Source organism: Corylus avellana, chromosome 2, assembly GCF_965113065.1.
Source record: "Corylus avellana chromosome 2, dhCorAvel1.hap1.2, whole genome shotgun sequence".
In the NCBI taxonomy this organism is placed as follows: domain Eukaryota; kingdom Viridiplantae; phylum Streptophyta; class Magnoliopsida; order Fagales; family Betulaceae; genus Corylus; species Corylus avellana.
Window position 1 is genome coordinate 7297536 of NC_142491.1, and position 20770 is coordinate 7318305.

Below are 20770 nucleotides of genomic sequence, written 5' to 3' on the forward strand. Positions count from 1 at the left end.
TGTTAGTTGTTCTCTTGTTTTATCTATAAAAAAAAAAAAAAAAAAATAAAAAAATAAAAAACTCGAAATACCACATCAAACTCATTAAGATACACAAGAAAATAACATTCTTCAGACAAATATCATACAAAAAAGTTTTCAAAGAAACTACAATGCAGACAGATACAATGATGCATTCGGATTGATACAAGGAAATATATCAAACAAAGCTACATCTTATACCATATTGTTTGCTAGCAACTTGCAACCCGTAAAAAAGCTCTAAATATAATACACCAGCACCTAGAAAACCCACTCACCTTCCTTATCCCATATCTGCAAAGGTTTGCTTCTATAATATCAAACAAAGGCAGTGCTTCAGTATGAAAATTGTAGTATGAATTCAAATAAAGAAATAATAAAACAACATACCCAAGGCTGTATAAGATGGACAAAAATCCAGAACGGAAAGTGTTTTTGACAAAAACAAAAAATGGAATGTTGATCCAAATTTGAGCCATATATGTCAGGGGCTTAGTATTTGTATAATTTAAAAAAAAAAAAAACAAAAAAAAAAAAAAAACAAAACAAAACAAAACAAAACAAAACAAAAAGAACAAAAAAAACAAAACAAAAAACTTTGAATGTTGGATCCTACTTGCAATCAAGCATAGCCTTCACAGTTAATTAGACAAAATTGTGAAAGAAAATGCAATACAAGAATAATATCTTAATACAGAATATCAGTGAAATTTCTGTTTTATTAATTTTGATATATATATATATATATATATATATATATATATATATATATATATATATATATGGAACATAGATCCTAGGAATTAAGAAAAGGAAAACTTTATGAACACAATAAAACATAGAATACCATAAAGGAAAGTTTTCTTCTTTCTCTCCTCAATATACTTCCCGTTCAATTTGTATGTGATTGCTATTGATGGTTGGAATTTTAGTTTTTCGTGTAAAAATGTATGTGAAAATAAAATGCATTTTGGACACATTAATTTAAGAGACTGGAATATAAAAAATTCCTCCAACTCATTTGAAAGAAAACTTTGTTCAATATTCCTTTGTTTACTAAACTTATTTATGATCATTTTTTTTTAATTGAATGAGAAAATGATTACAAGGAACTGAAGGAAGGATCACTTTCATTCTTGATCCTTATAATTAAATTCTCTAACGCTATACAAAATTGAAACTTATAATTAAGTCATCAATAGGAAATCCAAATCGTACAAACTTTAGTTTGTGAGTGTCACATGTAGGCCAGTTCAATTCTCTTGCATGTCCAAATAACCAAGCTAATAGCAATATCTCCTGTCAAGATTCCTCACGCACCTGTTGAACAAAGGATGCCAAGTTAGTGAATGAAGGTCATCATTAGAAATAGGGAAAATTCACTTTACCCCTAAAGTTTTAAGGGTTTTTCAATTTGAACCCCAAAATTTAAAAATTGGCAATGTACCCCCCTAATGTCTCAAAAATTTTCAATTTAAACCTTCCGTTACTAATTTCCGTTAAATTGGACGGAAATTAAAAAAATAAAAATAAAATAAAAGCCAAAGGGTAATTACATAATTTCATAGATTTCTGTCAAATTTGACAGAAATTAATAAAGAAAGGTTTAAAATATCAAATTTTTGAAATATTAGGTGGGTACATTGCCAATTTTTAAACTTTGGGGTTCAAATTGAAAAACCTCTGAAGCTTCAGGGGGGTAAAGTAGATTTTTTCCTTAGAAATATTATAAGGATTTTCATAAAGACTATTATCCTTTTTGAAATTAAACTCTTTGTTTGCGAAATCGCAATGCCAACGTGCAATATATATATATACTCTAAAAAAGTATAAATATTCGCAAGATCTTCATGAAACACATTTTCCTTATATCTCAAGTTCAAGACTTCGTAGGTGTAGCCCCTTAGGGCCCAAGGTATAAAAAGCATGCGATTTACCCTCATCCGTGTAGGAAAACTTCTGAGAGTGCGGTGCACGGGTCCGAAAGGCCCTGACTTGTCGAAGTTTTATACTTACTTACAAAAGGGACAAAAATAAAAAGTTTCTTTTAGTCTTCATCTTTGTCTGGACCAGGAATTAGATTTCATGAATAGACTTGTGAAAAATATGAGTAAATATATATTGAAATTATAGAGGGCATATACTTATGAGAAAAACATACACAAAACAAACAAAAAGACATGGAATGTAGCCATACCTCAACATTGTAATGCAAGTGGTGTGTGTGCTACGATAACTACAAGTTCAAATTAATCAAGCTCGAACACACGTAGGGAAAAACCTGTAACGCTAGGTTATCCGCATCAATATAATCCAAATTCAAAATCTCATCGCCATGATCAATTTTATCTCCACCAACTCTATTCCTATGAACTTGAAGAACATCTTTCTTTGAATGACTTAACAGATCAGACAACACCAACTTTCCCTCTACATTCTAGATAAAATAACTCACGATTTCCCCAAAACCTCAACGGCCTTTCCGGAAAGTCTGATGAGAGTGGAATATCAATGAGTTTAGTCCAGGAATCCTTGACACCAAATTCAAACAAAACTCATATACCCAAAGATTGAGAGGTTCTTTCCCAGAGTCTATACACAGGAGAACCAGTGATTACCTTTCCTTTGGAAAACCCATTATAGCAACGAACCCATTGAAGATTGTGAAATTGACAGGGTAGAAATCATTATAATGGAAACCGTCAGAAAGTGGAGTGGTACGAAACACCTCTTCGTTGAAGTCGAAAGCAACAATTTTTTTTGAAAACTGGAATTTGTTCGTCATGTAAAAATGGGGATAATGTTTCTACCATGAAGCTACCATATGCATGCAAGCTCTTACTCCAGGTATGACTTGAAATTTTATTGATTAGTTATAGCTGATATATGATTCTATTGAAGAATGTGTTTCATTAAGTTCTAGTGGTTGGTTAAGTGTGAATTAGATATTAGTAGTTTGCACTTATATTCTTGGTTGATGTCTTATGTAAGAGTTGGTTGAGATCTCACATTTCTTTTTGGATTTGTTAGAGATCTCAACTGGCAATAATTGAGAACATCCTTCAACGAATAACTGTGGGATAGAAATGAGTAGTGACTTTTTTGGTTGATTCAGATTAGTTTATTACTCTTTTACTGATTGTTTTTTCCTTCAACGAATAACTGTGTGATAGAAATGCGTTTATTTGGTTGTAGTTCCACATAATATGGCCTAGTAATATTTTTTATGTATCACATTTTTTCTCTTAATTACATAAAGCATGCCTCGTCGATTTAGCTTGTAAATTTGTATTTTAGTTATCCATTTCTATGGTAACCAATACTTTCATAAGGACCAAGTCCTAGATAAAATCCACGCTCGAGACAGTGAGCCTGTGTCATGCTAACAAGACAACCAATAGAAGGGAGAGCTCGAAATGGAGATTCTTAATTTCTCATTCTTGGACATATATCAGAATTAAATTTACCTTATGGAGTTCTAATTTTCTGCTAACTATTCATTTCACAGGACTATGGGTAGGAGAAATGGAACATGATTGTTTGATTGCTTATGGTGCTAGCATGTTAATTTTTAAGCGCCTGATGATCTCTAGTGATCTTTTTGAGGCTCAGGTATGAGCTCACGCTTATGCTACTCCATGGTAAATGTTTGCTGAGTGTGTACCACTTTTTTTTTTTTTTTTTTTCTTTTCACGCTACTCCTTGCTTTTGGTGGGAGTTAGTGATGATCCAAATTTGAAACATATACGTCCGAGGCTTAATATTTGTAGAACCAAATTTAATTTTTGCTAAAAAAAAATTCTTTGAATGTTGGATCCTACTTGCAATCAAGCATAATCTTCACTGTTAATTACACATAATTGTGAAAGAAAATGCCATACAAGAATAAGATCTTAATACAGAATATTAGTAAAATTTATGCTCAATTGACACATTCATATCGATCATAGATCCTAGGAATTAAGAAAAAGGACAATTTTATGAACACAATAACAAAAAATGTAGAATAACATAAAGGAAAGTTTTCTTTTCTCTCCTTAGTATGCCTCCTGAGCTTTTTTTAGCATCTACAAAACCTACCTGCAGCTTCCCATTGAGAATATATGTTTGAAATCTTCTTATTGCTCTTAGAACTTCTAGGGAATACCAAGAATTCGACACTTGTATGCTTGTGGATCGCCAGCAGCACTTGAGAGTGCTACTGTGTGGAAGATGGTGCCTTCATGCCTGTTGTTGTTGTCCTTTAACATTTTTTTTGTTATGCTAGCCCTACATATTGTTTGTCTTCTATAGAATTAAGGATAATTCATCTCATGCCAGTACTTCGATTCTTGAGATTTTATGTGTTTAATATTTTATTCTTTTTGCATTTTGATATAGCTAATCAAATTTTCTTTTTGGTATAGGTTTGCAGACAATGCGGTTTGTTAGGATATTATAACCATAAGCTGAAAACTGGAATTTGTTCGTCATGTAAAAATGGGGATAATATTTCTACTATGAGGTAATATGCATGCAAGCTCTTACTACCGGTATGACTTGAAATTTTATTGATTAGTTATAGCTAATATATGATTCTATTGAAGAATGTGTTTCATTAAGTCCTAGTGGTTGGTTAAGTGTGCATTAGATGTTAGTAGTTTGCACTGATATTCTTAGTTGATGTCTTAAGTAAGAGTTGGTTGAGATCTCACATTTCTTTTTGAATTTGTTTGAGATCTCAACTGGCAATAATTGAGAATAGCTATTTGTGGTAATTCAAATGTGCATATAGAGCCTTGTGTGCGCTCAATCATATTGCTTCTGTGTGGTCGGTGGAAATAATTTGGAGCATTAACATGAGAATTAATACTGTTTTTGAAGGCACTCATTTCATGTCGTTTTTCATCACAATGCACTTCATGTGAATAACACCTACAAGTGAAATTGATGTCAAAGGAATTAGAGCTGATTTTGAATCCTCAGCAGCACAAATGGATGTTGATGCCACGGCAACTGGCAACACCAGATGAACATCAAAAGCAAAGCTCCGACACCGATGTTGCTCAAGAGGCAGGTCAGTTAGAAGTTGATGCTGAGGTTGAGGCAAGAGTTATAGACGGAAAGACTGATGCAGAAGTTGATTTATAGCTGATGGAGGTTCTTGGTTGCACATAAGAAAATGCTAGTCAAGTGTTAAATGTCTAATTTAGAAGCTAGTGAGTATTGTATTTTTCTGACACTACAAAAATGGCTGGGCACATTGAGTAATCTATGCCCCTAACATTGTTTTGCATCTAATGCAAGTATTCCCAGCCAGGAGACGATTTTAGTACCAAGCGGTTCTTTTGGAATTCCGCTCAGTCTCAGGGCTAAATGGCAGCCTCAATCCGAGCGCAATGTATCTGGAAACTTGGTATCATGCATGGGTTTTGGACAAAAAGCAACTTGAAAATATTTGATTTCAGCCCCTGTAGTGAGAGACATTCATCTTCAGGAGTTAAATCATTTCAGACAAGCCTCTCACTTTCTTCTGGCAAAATTTTCAAGTAGCTCAATCGAGCAAAGCTCACCAAAACTGGCTTGAGCTTTGACTTGATGTTTTACGCTATATGAAACTAGGATTGCAATTTCACACGTCAAACGAGCGTTTTCAAACATAGTAGCTAAAAATGTCACTTGTGAGAGTGCGTATCAAAAAATGACTATAAAAAAAATGACGGTTGAAATTCAAGCTGCAGCAAAGGAGCGCATTTCAATTTGTATAATTTTAAGTTAAATCCACGATTTTAACTACAATTTCAAAAATCATATCTTAATTAACCATAATCATTCGGTTGGATACACATATCAAAATGCCACTAGGACATTAACAAAGATCAAAAGAGTTTCAACAGCATAACGAAATCACGTCTGGTCGTGCTAAATCCCAAGCTCCAATGGAGCACATACCCTGGTGGTTCAGTCCCAGGATCTTTTGTTACATTGTATGTATAAGACTACAAAGAAGATAAAAGATAGAACAGTTAAATTGGCAGAGAGGATGGTAGAAAAATATAGATCTCAAAACCCTACTCTGTCAGATATAATGGCTGTGGAGCCCTTTCATGAAATTTGTCATGCTTTCTGCAATAAAAACATCAATTTATACAAGCAATGAGAAAACGGAAAATGTAAGAATCCAAAATTAGTGAGAGCACATAATTGATTCAATCTTACCTGCTGCATTGGAAGGTACAATTTAAACTCCGGTGGAAGCTCCTCCTCTGAGTACAGGCGGTCAGAGAAATATATCCTCCTCAGACGGCAGTTCGCATGAACCTGAACGCGCAATGTCTCAACATAGTTGGTCCCATAAGCTCTCCTGGTAAGATCAGCTAGATTTAGTTGAATTTGATTCCAGCCCTCATCCATCCTCAGTGGCATGGTGCAGATATATGGTTTCACTCGAGTGACAGCCTACAAAAATAAAAGAAAAAATAGTCAGTTTCAACACCTACCTTGTAGAATTCTAGTGTCACATATACTTACTTTATTACAGAGGAAAACTCTGCATCACAAAGCCACAGTGTTGCAATTAGCAATCACTGTCAAATTATTTAACACTACATTGAAAAAAATCTGCACATCCTCTTTATCAATAATGTCTAAGCTTCCTATATGATAGGTGTCGGACACTGATATGGAGGACATTTTGTCATTGGATCACAGGTGACATAACTTCAGAACACCATCCAAAATAATCTTATTAAAATTCTTTCTGCACTATGTGGGCGAATGCACTAATCCCAGTAGGAAATCTCCAACTAAAAGAAAAACAAAAATGGTTTAGCTACATGATAATCCACACATCAATCTTATCATTCCTCACTCAACTGTCTAATGACAAATCTAACATGCATAGCCTGTCCAACGGTCCAACCTCAAGCTAAAGCTTGACATTTCAGGTATCACCAAATAAATTTAAAAACCGAGTGTAACAGAGAATTATGTAGTTTAGAGAAGATAAGAGAACCATAGAACTTAGAGATGAAGAAACAAAATATTACATTGCCAATTCCATGACCCTCTCAAATAATCCACAGGCCTCCGGGTTTAAACTAAAGTATCTTATATGAATTGAAGTCGAACTTTTACAAAAGTTCTCAACACGACCAGCAAAATCAATTCATAGTGGGAAAAAAACCACATTTTCTACATCTAGATCTCAGATTACTGATCACTTGTCTTCTTTAGTATACTATTCAGCCAACAAAACATTTACTGGTAATAGTTCTCAAGCTATTTCTTAAGAACTATCAAAAATGAAAGTGGTCACTCTTACCAGAATATTCTCCAAAAAGACATTCATACAAGTACACACAAAGAAAGAAAAGGGGAAGGGTTGGGCTATTTCAAGAATCGTTTGAACAGAAAAAACATGGGCAAACTTACACACTTGAAAATTAGAAGCTCGGAAACGCCGCCTGACATTCTTATCGTCCAGGACTTGAATCTCAAATGTAAAATATTTCTTTAGATTCTTCACAATCACGACCAAAAATGGTAGTTTTATACCAAGTGTTGCAGATGGGTCAGCCGGGCAAGTAATGTATGTGGACTGAATATTTGATCCAACTATTTCAAGGACGTTGGATTGTATGTCTTCATCCTGTGGTCGCTTTACATGGCCATTGACAACTGCAAAAAGTGTGACACGAATGGTACAATTTTATAATATTAAACTTGAAAAAGAGGGCCAAGCTGCAGATGACAAGTGTTCCAAGGACTCAAAAAAAGGACCTCCCAAACAGAGAACTTCATAGAAAACATAAAACTCGAATACCACATCAAACTCATTAAGATACACAAGAAATTTTCAAGGAAACAATAATGCAGACCAATCTCCAAACAGATACAATGATGTATTCGGATTGATACAAGGAAATTTATCAAGCAAAGCTACATCTTTTTTGAATAAAAGACCAACATATCATAGATCAAACCAAATGTTTCTCAAACAATACAAGGTCATGGATGCAGCTGGGATAACCATCCAACCACAACTGATCTGAATCTAATGAAAAAGCATGCTTAGCTAGACAATGAGCAGCATTGTTTGCACTACGATTTACATGAAGCAAAGCTACATCTTATACCATACTGTTTGCTAGCAACTTGCAACCCGTAAAAAAGCTCTAAATATAATACACCAGCACCTAGAAAACCCACTCACCTTCCTTATCCCATATCTGCAAAGGTTTGCTCCTATAATATCAAACAAAGGCAGTGCTTCAGTATGAAAATTGTAGTGTGAATTCAAATAAATAAATAATAAAACAACATACCCAAGGCTGTATAAGATGGACAAAAATCCAGACTGGAAAGTGTTCTTGAACATTTTCAGCCCTCTTAAACTTGAGCTGCATGAAATCAGAACCAAATAAAACTTCATATACACATCACAAATACTAATTTAAGAATTTCATTGAATGAAATACAGCACATATTTTCTTCTGCGATGTTGCTCAATAAAAAACTGAGCTATAAAATAATGACAGAATGGGTTCAATTACACAAACGTGTAAAAATTCCAAAGTTTGCAGGGAATGAGAAGAAATAAAACGTAAACAAAACAAAAATAAAAAAATAAAAATCCAGCGACCCAGAAGTTCCTAACAAATGTCTTAACAAAATAAAATCATCCAAACTTACTCAGCACCCAAAAAAAAAAAAAGTGAGTGAATTGTTGTTGTTCCAATTGGATTACATTAAATACCATAATTTCAAAACTGAAGGCGAAAATTTTGAGCTTTTGAAAAGATAGTTGAAAGTTGTAGAAAAATTTATTTTAGAGAGAGACAGAACTTGTTTACTCAGACCCAAGTTTTCATCAATCCATCAAAGGAAACCCTAGTTGCTATATGCAAACAGTTGATATGCAAGGCATAAGATAAGATGCAAAAAAGCGAAAGAAGAAAAAGAAATAAAAAATAATGATAATATAGCTGTTAAGTGGGATCTCATACCAGCTAGTTTGTTTCTCGGTAAAAGATTTCCCGGAAAAAGGGTGTCGCGGGAAAAAGAAAAAGGGCAGTTGGGGTTCTGCTTGTGGCGGACTTCGCCGGAGTCTCAGAAAGAAACAGGATTTGAAAGGGCATCTGCGCTTTAACTTTTCTTGGGTCATCATGGGTTGGGCTTCCCTGGCTTTTGGGCCCAGTGAAATTAATGAGCGGTTAATTTTGGTAAGGATTAGATTCCCTATAATTCTCAACTCAACAATGATGGGCTTGGAAAATTGCCTGAGCAACCTACTTGGACTGTTGACCTCCTATTTGGGCAAGAGACTCTCTCTCTCATAGTCCTTACCCAACCCAATGATCAGAGTCGGGCGGGTAATAAAAGGATTCTCCAATTGTAAGAGATCCTGATCCGTTTGATAATCTGATTCATTGCAGTATCTTTCCTAATGATTTGAAAAGTGTTTTGATATATATATATATATATATATATATATATATTAAAATCAGTATAATCCTCCAAAGAGAGCAAGAGTTTGATAATCCTCATCTAATATCAGTATATTTGGTACATGAACAATGTTAGAAGTTGTGTTCTCCTAAATGTAATGTAAGAGACTGAAAGAGACTCTCGGGTGGCACAACTACCCTTATACTATTAGGAGTGATTGTAGAAACCTCTCGATGCTCAATAGGCGGCCACAACCACTCTCGTGTTACTCGGTGGAGGTGGTTGGCCACCCCTAAAATAATTTTTTTTTTAATATTAAAATAAAATAAAAGTGTCAGGTAAATCATTTGATTCATTTTATAAGAGAATACCTTTTTTTCAAAAAAAAAAAAAAAAAAAGAAGAATTGTCATTCGTTATGCCTAAAAACAATAAACAAATCAAACAAGAAGAAATAACTATTAAAAAAAAAAAAACTATTTGTATTTCTGTCTGCTAATTTGCTAAACGTGGCGTCTATGTTATTGGAATACGAATAGTAAAATGCGTATGTGGCATACATCCATCTAATGTGATGTGGGTCCACATGTGTTACAAATCTTGTGGCTATCTTCTTCTAGTACTCTGTACAGCTGTACTTGTCTGGTGACTCCTCTTATCTTTAAAACTCATATTAGCCAAGTACCACCTTTTTGTCTCTCCCCACTGTTTGCCCTTCTCATCTGCCCGGCTAACTTCGCCGTCCTACACTCCCAAATTTCACCCACGTGTCTACCAGGGGTTTACGTGTATGGAGCCGATAATCGACACGTAAATGCAGTAGAAAGCTCTAGGTGTCACCTCGAAATGACCAAAATAACCGCGTGGCTTGCACAGGTGGTGGACCAATTAAATGTAAATCCAGGGTATTTTAGGGCATAAAAGTTATACGATGCAAGCCGACATGGTCTCGGCACAATATGCCAAAATCCAAATGATCCTGATTTCAATCAAGTGGGACCCGATACTGCCACGTGGGCCAATGATAGTACAGTTTTAGATGGGGGGTTCTCAGCCACTACTCTCATCCTTACTCCTCAGCCACAAACCACATCTACTAGTCTCTCTCTCTTCATTTGACTCATTTCTGTATTAAAAATATAAACTTGGCCTCCAAAATTCAGCCGCCTCTGTTTTTATTTTTTCAGCTGAAAGCACTGTTAAGCTCGTACACCAAGAAAAACCCATCACAGATTCACTCATTTCTCTCAGTTATCTTCATCTGGGTTGTGTTCTTTCTCTGAATCAGGAACTGGGCGTTACCCAATTTCTCAAAACAAGCTTCAAAAGGTGTGTGCTGTTCATCAACTTCTTTGTAGGTTGCTGTAATATTTATGTTCATGTGCATGATTGTATATATGATTCTTGTTACCTTGTACCATGATACTGTTTTTGGCAGAATTTTGATCCTTTTCAGAGTCTGATTTTGTTGGAATTCTTCCTCTTAAATTATTTGATGATGCAGTGCTTGCTGTGCTATAATTTTTGTTAGTTAAACTAAGGTCTGTTTGATAGCTGAGAAAGGGTAGGGAAAGAGAAGAAATTAAGCTTCCAGATTTAGAATTACCATCTGATAATAGATTATTTTTTATCCTTCACTCAACTGACCGGAATACAAATGCTTGGCCTAGGAGAGGTAAGCTATTCAATTTGTGGTTTGGAAAATAATGGAACTCAAAGCATAAAATATAGTATTTTTCTTCTTGATTTCCTTGAATATTAAGATTTCTTACCGATGGCTACTTCATGTAGCTCTTCTTTTTCTATCTGGTTCTAGAAATAGGTTTAAACTCCGTTCTTTAGGCTCATTTTCTAGGGTTCTCCTCGTTAGTAGTTGTTTAAGTGTTGCCTGATTTTAGTTGGGTTACCAATTGAGAGTCTGCTTGAGCACCTTTAATACATGGTTTCTTAAGTTTTGTATATTTTGTTCCTATTCAAGAACAAAAAATCGTTTTCTTTTCTGTAATGGCAACTAATTGAGAATATGATACATTTCTGATTGCTATGGCTATTTAATCTTATGCTAAACAAATTTAAAAATCATGTGTTAAAGGTATCACAAAACAAATTTAAAAACCGAGTGTAACAGAGAATTATGTAGTTTAGAGATGATAAGAGGACCATAGAACTTCGAGATGAAGAGATTGTAGCCACCCTTGCACTACCATGATACTGTTTTTGGCAGAATTTTGATCCTTTTCAGAGTCTGATTTTGTTGGAATTCTTTTTCTTAATTTATTTGATGATGCAGTGCTATAATTTTTTTTTAGTTAAACTAAGGTTTGTTTGATAGCTGAGAAAGGGTAGGGAAAGAGAAGAAATCAAGCTTCCATATTTAGAATTACCATCTGATAATAGATTATTTTTTAGCACCCTTAATACATGGTTTCTCAAGTATTGTATTTTCTGTTCTTATGCATGAACAAAAAATCGTTTTCTTTTCTGTAATGGCAACTAATTGGGAATATTTGAGAATATGATACATTTCTGATTGCTATGGCTATTTAATCTTATGCTCCTTTCCCATTTTTCTTATTATTATTTTTTAAATCTCAGATCATATCTCATGGATTGGTATTTTGGGAGTGGAATCGATGAGCTTGTGGTCCCCAAATATCAAGAATTATCGGATAGGCTTCCATCACCAGATAGCTGGTCAAAATGGGGGATAAGTGAATCCGACGGTTTCAGGTCATCTAACAAATGCTTTTTCATGGATGCAAATTTGGCTCAACAACAACTCAACCATAATGGTAAACGCATGCATAATGAAGTTGAGTATGATGCTTTCCATGATAAAGAGCATTCCTGTGGTTCGAGCGTATGTGAGGGATTGTCAGAGGAGTCTTTTCACCAGAGAGCAGTTTCCCGTGATCGGCCAGACTGCCAGCTCAATGACTTAGCAGGATTTGAACATCTGAATGACATTTTCTTGTACAAGCGTAACTTCTGGGATTACCTTGATTTATTTCATTTAGAAATTGATGTAATTTCTCACCTGATTTAACTTGACACAATATTCAATGGCATTTTAGGAAGCTCAATGGCAATTGATTGTGCTTATTTCTTATACTGCACAGATCAATTAGAATTTGGACCATTTCAAACCATGACATCATCAATATGATCATTTATATTTGAAAAACTGGAATTCCTACCATCGGTTGTGGCAAGGGCTCCAGTGCTCTTTAATGGTCTGACTTTGAAAGATACATTTATATGTCACGTACATACCATTTGCCATGCAATAGAGCCATTCAATGTCCATGAGATGTCCAAAGCCCTGCACTTTTGGTGTATTTAAATGATGTATTCTTCTTGTTTTAGGACTTAACCTCTTCTGGTCTTCCCTTAATGCAGGAGTTCCTTACTTGAAGATCTGCCAGAGGCAGAATCTCTAGATGGGTCATTTTACTTTTCTCCTGAATCCCAATGTGGCATGATGCCAATTGACAATCTAGATTCACAGAGTATGTGGAATGATGTAAACAATACTACAAGAAACTCAAAGTATCTCAAAAGACATGCCTTGTCTCCATTAGTGGAGTGGGATAATGGAGATTTGACTGCTGTGCAGTTTATTCCATGCAACTTGGAGCAAATTGATCACCCACCAATAAAGGTTAGATTTTTCCATCTGCTGTGTGGAGTGCTAATTTAATTGTTAACGTTTGTGGTACAAAATCTGGACCAGCATGCGTAGTTGAATCATTGGAACTATCTAGTGGTCTGGTTCCAGGCATGGACTGCTGGTCTCTAGACAAGCCTTATTAATGAAAGATTTTTATGCATTTGTAATTTGAACATCAATATCTGAATGTACTTCATAGATAGCATTAGTTCTGCTTCTGGCATTGCTCAGGTATTGGTTTACTGTTCTTGTTTCATGCATGCATTGGCGGGTTTATTCTTATCTTATGTTGATTCTTTTCCCTTTTTGATATTCTGAGAGTTTACATTAGCATCTTGCCCTTTGGTTCAAGATCTTGTTTTTCAGGGTGTTATTTGCATGAAAATGAATCTTATACATTTAATGATCAAATGTTTTGTTATATCGATTACCGTTTTAAAAACTTTAACCTACTTTACTGCAAATTGATGAGAAGGTTAAAGAACATCTTCAAAATTTTAGTTACTTTTCTCTTTTTCAAATACCAGTAACCAATTTGATATCTCATTGTAGAAGCTCAATACCATCACTTAAGATTGTGGAAGTCAGTTAGACATTATAAAATCCCAACGAAACTAGTTGATCCAACTACCTTGGGTTGGCTAAGTTAATTTAGTGACTGTAGGGAACATAAATCTGATTTCTATTTTGGAGGTTTAGTTTGCATTCATCATGCTTTTTGGAGCACTTTTTGATGGTGAAGGCTCATTAGCATATATGCTTCCAACATCAATTCAGACAGTGTTGTGCTTTTCTCCTAATATTGTTATGACGGCACCCTTTCAAGAAACTGGTATCCATGTAGGATGCACTTTCAAATACTGGGATTGATGATGCTCTATTGTTTAAAGTTCTATTCAAAAGTCCATATTTTCATAGGAACAAAATTGAGCTTTAAGTTCTCCTTGCCTCTTGGTTGGATTCTTCTTTGGGTTGACGATTCTTCATTTCAGTCCTTAAATTTGTGAAACTTCAAATTTCCTTATATTTATTTTACTTTTCATTTATTCGAAAATGAGTGCTTGTTCTTAGATTTGCTCTAAGGTGGAATTTCTTAATGTGACACAAATGTTAAAATAGTTGATAGGCATTAAGCTACACTGTATTCTATATTTCAGCAGAAATATTTGACATGAACTTGAAATGAGTCTACCGGGTTTTGTATAATCAGGGTGATGTGCTAGGTTCCTTTTATAGAGCATGTGGCAATATACTTGCAGAAAGCTAAATGCTGTCTGAGTATTTCTGCTAGGAAATGATATTCTAGAATTACCTGTTCTCTCCACTATTACCCTTTTTACTTTTACTGCAAAAGTCGATTTTTTTAATACTTCACACAAGGTTAGGCAATGACCTTAATTTTCTTTAAGGGGCACTTTGGAGAAGACACGGTCTCTTCTGAGCAGATTAGCACAAATGGAGATTTGGGTCAGGAAACATCAGCTGAAGAATCTGTATTGCAAGAGCTTGAAATGGTGATGACACAGGTGAACCAAAAACTCAAAACAGTTTTTTAGATGCATTTGTATGGGAAATATCATTATTGCTTATCTAAGTTCCTCCCTTTTGACTGTTCTGTAGTTAACAGAGAAAACCCGGATTTGCTTTCGGGATGCCTTGTACCGCCTTGCTAAGAACTCAAAACAACACCTCCTGGCAACACACAATGAAGATGGATATCTTGCAATGGAAAAGGCCCCTCCATGGACAGCTCCTGATACAACAATGAGGTACACTATAAATTCACTAGTTCTTTATTATTATGTTGAAGTTGTTCAAGAATTTCCATTTGAGCTATTCAGTTCATTCATGTTCCAACAATCAAATTACAAACCAGAGGCATCATCTGTGGCAATAGGACTAATCCCCACTTAAGTTTGTGTTTTAGATTTTTTATTTTTTTCCCTACTTCCACATTGGTTAAAATTAACCACATTGTTAGGACAATTTCTGTGTTTGTGTATCATTGCAATGCTAGATACATTAACACGCGGTTGTTACGCCCCATTTCCTGCTACGACTCTCCATCCAATTTATATGAAATATGTGTGTCCTTGTCCTGGTTGCATTTGCGGTTGACCGCTCTTGATAACAACATAAATTTCGTATTCAGGTCTGAAAGTAAGAAAGCAATGGAATCAGAGACAAATGTTGTTGACCGAGCCGTTGCAAACCTCATGTTCAATGAAATTGACTTTAGTGGAAGAGAATTTTCCAATGCAGCATCAATAAACTCCAATGAAGAAGTTAGTGGAGACACGCGACCACCAGTAAAATCCAAGCCAAAAGTTGTCAAATCTACTGGACAACTGAACTTCAGCTTGAATGAACCCAAAATCCAACAAGTCTCACACCAAACAATTTTACCAGATGATGCTGAAGTTCCAACCCTTGCTCAAAGAGATCCGTAGGCAAAAAGTTTCTCAAGGAACACTATAGAGAACACTGAAAATAAATAAAAACTACTACTAAAGATGTGCTGCAGAGAGGAGGATATCTTTCGTACTGGAGTTTGGTTCTATGACATAGTAGGTGAAGGTGATCTTCCCTGAAGATTGTCATGAAGACAAGGATCCATGAAACCAGAGCTTTATCTACCAAAAGAGCATGAAACAATTTTCTGAAATGCCTTTTGCTATTTGCATGTATATACCCCTTCTATTTATTTCACAAGCTGGTAGTTAGTATGCAAGCTAGTTAAACTGACTCGATACATTATAGGTCTTATTGTATAGGTCTTTTCTTCCTTTATATTTACTTGGCAAGAAAAGAAAATCTTCGGGTTTTGTTGATGTTATCCCACGTTACTGAGGAAGGAGTAAGGATATATATTGTTTATGAAATGGTTATGCTACTTTGGAAGTTGGAGTACTACTTTTGAATTAGCTGAAAACTTGGACAGGTGTTAATTTGGATGGTTTATTAATCGAGTAATGCTAGAAATTATATTTTTATATTACAACTATTGTACAATGGTGACATGGCAATCTTAATTAATAATTGAATCGGTCCTTGTCTATTGGGGTTAGAATTCTTTTGAATTGTAACTCTAAGAGGTTGACTCAAGTAATAAAGGTCTTAGTTTTGGTGGCATTTTCATAAGGTATAATATTCGAATTCCATTGGGTGTACATAATTCTTTGGGGCAAGTCTGCCGGCAAAGTTATAGTATTACCTGATTTGTCTGGAAAGAGCATTTTGCACGGGTTTGAGGTTTACCCGACAATGATAGGTATACGAAATAGACCTGCCATGGAGGGGTTTAGAAAAAAAAAAAAAAAAAAAAATTATAGAATTATTTTGAATTGCTTGAATAATAATATTCTTGTAAACATCCTCTTTTGTGTGATATTGGACAAAATTGCATAAAAAAAATTTCTGGATTGAAAGTAAGTTATTGTATCTTATTTGAGTTGCTATGTTTCTGGCCTTTGTTTCATAAGAGAAAAAAGGGAACACAACCTATTCCTTCCTCTATTAGTCCGCATTTTGATTAGGATAAAGTTTTCTTCTGAACGGAGTACAAATAAATTTTTTCAACCTAGTCTATTACGGGTTACATTTTAAGTAAAATAGAGAAGAGTTTATTTCACTGCCAAGATTTTGTTTTAGTAGCAACAAATTGTGCTGCTACTAAGCTACTTTATACCACCCTTGGCATACTTAACCAGCAGTGTACATGATAACTGCTACATAAAAAATAAATATATTTTTTATTTTATTTTTTACACGTTACATCATTATATACCATTCCCAACAAATCGGAATATTTATATCTTAGAATAATCTTTAAAATGAAAAAATATATATAAAAAGAGGGAAAATGAAGTCTCCGCCGGCAGCATCATGGCCCCACTGGTTGACGTTAGCTTGCAGTTTGAGGCTGGTTTAGTGCCTATCCACAAAAACCTCCGCCGGCGGCACAATGACATGTACACCTTCGAAGATGCACCCTATATATATATATGACGTTGACTTAATCAAATAATAAACAATTGGATTATATTCATCTACTTGTATGACGTTGACTTGAACAAATAAACAATTGGATTCTTGTCAATTGTATCACGCTCGGTATGTTTATCTTATCTAGGGCGGCTAGTCAGAACCGTTCAAATCAACCTTAATTTTTCCAACTCCGGAATATTGCAGAAGAACATGACAATATTTTAAGATACTTTTTGGAGCGAGAAGAAGTTACTTTACAACGATTGGATTTCCTGTTATTGGGTTGCATAATTACTGTATCCACCTGTGTTTGGATAAGTGAATTTTGCATATCTTGACCTGTTCGGACAGACGAGTCCAATTGTCAAGTTGCCAGATTGAAATGACTAAATGAGCCATGTCACCCAATACTATATATGCAAGGCTACAACAAAGCTTCAAGTGGGCTTTAAACCTGAAAGTCTAGAAGATATTAGATATACAAGGTAATAATATGAAACAGCTAAAACTAATAACATCCCTTTCATTTACCTATATTTAGGTAATTAAGGTAACTACACTAAAGCCTAACCATAAGTCAGTATTAAAACAAGAAATATATTAATATTTCTCCACCCTAATAAAAAACCACCAAGACCATGAACCTACGTGCATCCCACAACTACTTCCTCTTCATATATACCATACACCACATATCTCATCGTAGACCAGCCTCTATAGGAACCATATGGTGGTGCCACAACAGCCAGAATCATCACCACGGTCACGGCCACCACCATCGCCTCAACTGGAAGCGTCTCCACAGACTCCTGCTCGGCGGCCGCCAATCTCCCTCCAACCTTCACATAAACACAATCCATCGAAATCCAGCCGGCTCCTCCGGCGGTTTCGATCTGTGTTCCAGTCCTTCCCAATAGTAAACATCCCGTCTTGCAAAATCCCCATCTCGCTCCACGGCAGCCGCCTCCATGACGGCCACATCCACGGAGGGAAACGAATGACGGGCACGCTTTTTGGGTTCCGGAAGGCCCGGGTGAACCTTGCCATCCAAGAAACCCCCAGATCTCTACCTATTCTCCTCCTTGAGCTTGCAATTCCGACAGGGAAACTTCTACAAGACATGGGAATGGGACTTGTCAGGATTGCTCTGGAATGTGAGAAGCATCCCAGCGACAAGACCAAGATCATCGACGAGCCTATATGGTCCTTGTATTGCAACGGCAGAAAATCAGGGTACGCTGTGAAGAGGGAACCTACGGATGATGATTTGAGTGTCATGCAAATGCTGCATGCAGTGTCAATGGGTGCAGGCGTGCTTCCTAGTGATGTAACGTCGGATGATCATCAGGGTCACGGGGGTGAGTTGATGTACATGCGAGCGCATTTCGAGCGGGTTGTTGGATCTAAGGACTCTGAGACTTACTACATGATGAACCCCGATGGCAACAGCGGGCCGGAACTAAGCATCTTTTTCGTTAGGATTTGACATGAAGAATTCGTCCAACCCAATTTCTAAAAATGTCATGTGTTCTTTAAACGCACGTGAGAAGTACGCTTTTTTTTTTTTGAGTAATACTACTAAAAAAGAATACGAGAAGCACATGTTATTAACCTGAGCTAGGGATACATGGCATTTTATAGAAATTGTATTGTCGAAAATTTGAGTTGTAGGAAATTTCTGTCCTAACTAGGGTAGGTCTATGCATGGCCATGGATGCTTGCAAATTAAGCAGCCCTTACTTTGTACAATGTTGAAGCTGGTTGTTGTGTTAGGGGCCAAGCAGGCAGGATGTTACTTCTCTAATTGAAAGATGCCCCAGTTGGCATATATGATTTTAGCAATTCTGAAAAATGAATAATAATAAAAGATGTCTTTTATGAATTATATACCTACCTGGATGATCACTTATTTCGTGTCCCAATGGTAAAGAGTTACTTTTGGGGTACGAAATGTGTGCTTTTACTATTTAAATGGTGGATTAGAACCTTCTTTTGAATAATTTAAATTAGAAAAATGCTACACGAATTTCATCTTTTACACTTTTAAGTGCTTGCTTTTTAATGTGGCAATAGAAAAATAGTAAGCAGATGAGATTAAAAATTGTTGTAGAAAACTGATGTGGCATCTGTTACATTAGGGAATAAGTACTTGAGAGTGTAAAAGAACGAGTTTGTGTAACATTTCTTTAATTTGAATGATTCTAAAAAGGGTTTCAGTCCGCTATTTAAATAGTAAGGACATACATTTTATAGCTCAATCGTTTGGGACCACAGCTAATGAAGTAGAGATCACTAGTTCTAATTTCTTTCCCCCTCTTGTACGAACATGTCAAAAAAAAAAAAAAAAAATTAAATGTAAATAGGCACCCAACGATGGTTGGTGCCCCCAAGGGTTCTCCTTTGTTTTATAATGAAAGTAAACAAGTATTATTTTAATGCGACGTGGTACCAAAATACATTGCAAAATTGCCCAAAAATTTAATGGAATGACCCATTTCGAATTTGCATAAGGCTTATGGCATTAAAACTGAATGAAAACAAAACAAAACTTGAGTAATTATTTAAATTGATGCTTTGACTCAAAGATTTATCTTAGATTTTTCCAAAAGAAATTGGAGTGGTTCGGCTACCCCAATCTTCATATTTTGTTTGTTTATTTTACTAGATTAATAGTTATGAATGACAAATATGAGTTTTCAATGGTCAAAGCGAGTATTTTCGAACCAATTTGGTCAAATTGGTCACATGCAACTTAAATGTTTAGGGATGGCAGGTTTAGAGAGCCATCCGAAGCATATATTTAAGAGTTGAACAACCACCCTCAAGCATTGTTTTGAGGAAGGCTTGGCCACTCTTGAATTACTAGTAATAAGAATCATAAGGTGGTAAATTGATCACCCTCAAATACATGGAGGAGGGGGTTTCGAGCCATTCCTAAAGTACATGAAAGTAGATCAGCTACATTCTAAACATATAAGGGGTGAATGAGCCACCTCGAATCACATGGATGGGATGGGTGGTTCAACTACTCTAAATCACTTGGGGGTGACTCCCCCCTTCACCTTTTGTGGCTTATATATATATATATATATATATATATATTAATTTTTAACTTTTTTAACTCAAAGGATATTTAGAGTAAATATAGTTTCAAAACTTAAGATATTTTCGTCATTTCATGTCCTTTTAACAATTTTGACTAATAACGTGCGTATTTTTTTTTTTTCCAATGCGATGCGTGAATAAGTGATAATTTAAGAAGAAAAAAGAAAAGAAAAGTAATTAACCATTAAATTTAACGAATTTTTACTACTCACATAAATTACTACTTGAGAAATTAAAATAAAGTTACCTTCGGTATTAAAGTAATCTTATAAATCACACAACTATTTTACCACTATTTTATTAGAAATGATAAAAATTATTTTTTTAACTATTTTTTAATTATTTCCGAATAGTGAACCGATGAATCTACCATTAAATTTATGTAAAATTTACGTGAATCTACAAATTAAATGATAAATGTATAAGATTTGCAAATAGACTGATTTAATGGTAAATTGGCATTACAAATATTTCAAAAAAAAATTGGCATTACAATTTCAGCATAATATAATATAACATAACATAATATTGTGATATAAAGCATTTCTATAGGGTTTTA

General features: G+C 35.1%; 3 protein-coding genes across 4 annotated transcripts; 2 read left to right on the plus strand and 1 right to left on the minus strand.

The window, feature by feature from the left end:
* Positions 1 to 5869: 5869 nt before the first annotated feature.
* BUG22 (cilia/flagella-associated protein) lies at positions 5870 to 9117 on the minus strand. Of its 2 annotated transcripts, XM_059601741.2 has the most exons (6): positions 9009 to 9117; positions 8328 to 8402; positions 8216 to 8247; positions 7439 to 7680; positions 6220 to 6459; positions 5870 to 6126 (listed from the first exon to the last, which is right to left on the minus strand). In XM_059601741.2, the coding sequence occupies exons 2-6, from the start codon at positions 8378 to 8380 to the stop codon at positions 6118 to 6120; spliced, it is 576 nt and encodes a 191-aa protein (XP_059457724.1). In that variant the 5' UTR covers positions 8381 to 8402; positions 9009 to 9117; the 3' UTR covers positions 5870 to 6117. The 2 variants fall into 2 exon arrangements, with proteins under 2 accessions (XP_059457724.1, XP_088369618.1); XM_088513492.1 differs by lacking the exon at positions 5870 to 6126 and having other exon boundaries at positions 6311 to 6459; positions 7435 to 7680.
* Positions 9118 to 10584: 1467 nt separating this feature from the next.
* On the plus strand, positions 10585 to 16032 carry LOC132182794 (protein LNK3). The gene is made up of 6 exons (XM_059596142.2): positions 10585 to 10778; positions 12045 to 12422; positions 12849 to 13110; positions 14529 to 14645; positions 14740 to 14888; positions 15272 to 16032. Exons 2-6 carry the CDS (start codon positions 12055 to 12057, stop codon positions 15567 to 15569), a joined length of 1194 nt encoding a protein of 397 aa, XP_059452125.1. The 5' UTR covers positions 10585 to 10778; positions 12045 to 12054; the 3' UTR covers positions 15570 to 16032.
* Positions 16033 to 17833: 1801 nt separating this feature from the next.
* On the plus strand, positions 17834 to 18592 carry LOC132172794 (MIZU-KUSSEI-like protein (Protein of unknown function, DUF617)). The gene has a single exon (XM_059584367.2). The coding sequence runs from the start codon at positions 17834 to 17836 to the stop codon at positions 18590 to 18592; it is 759 nt and encodes a 252-aa protein (XP_059440350.2).
* The last annotated feature ends 2178 nt before the right edge of the window (positions 18593 to 20770 follow it).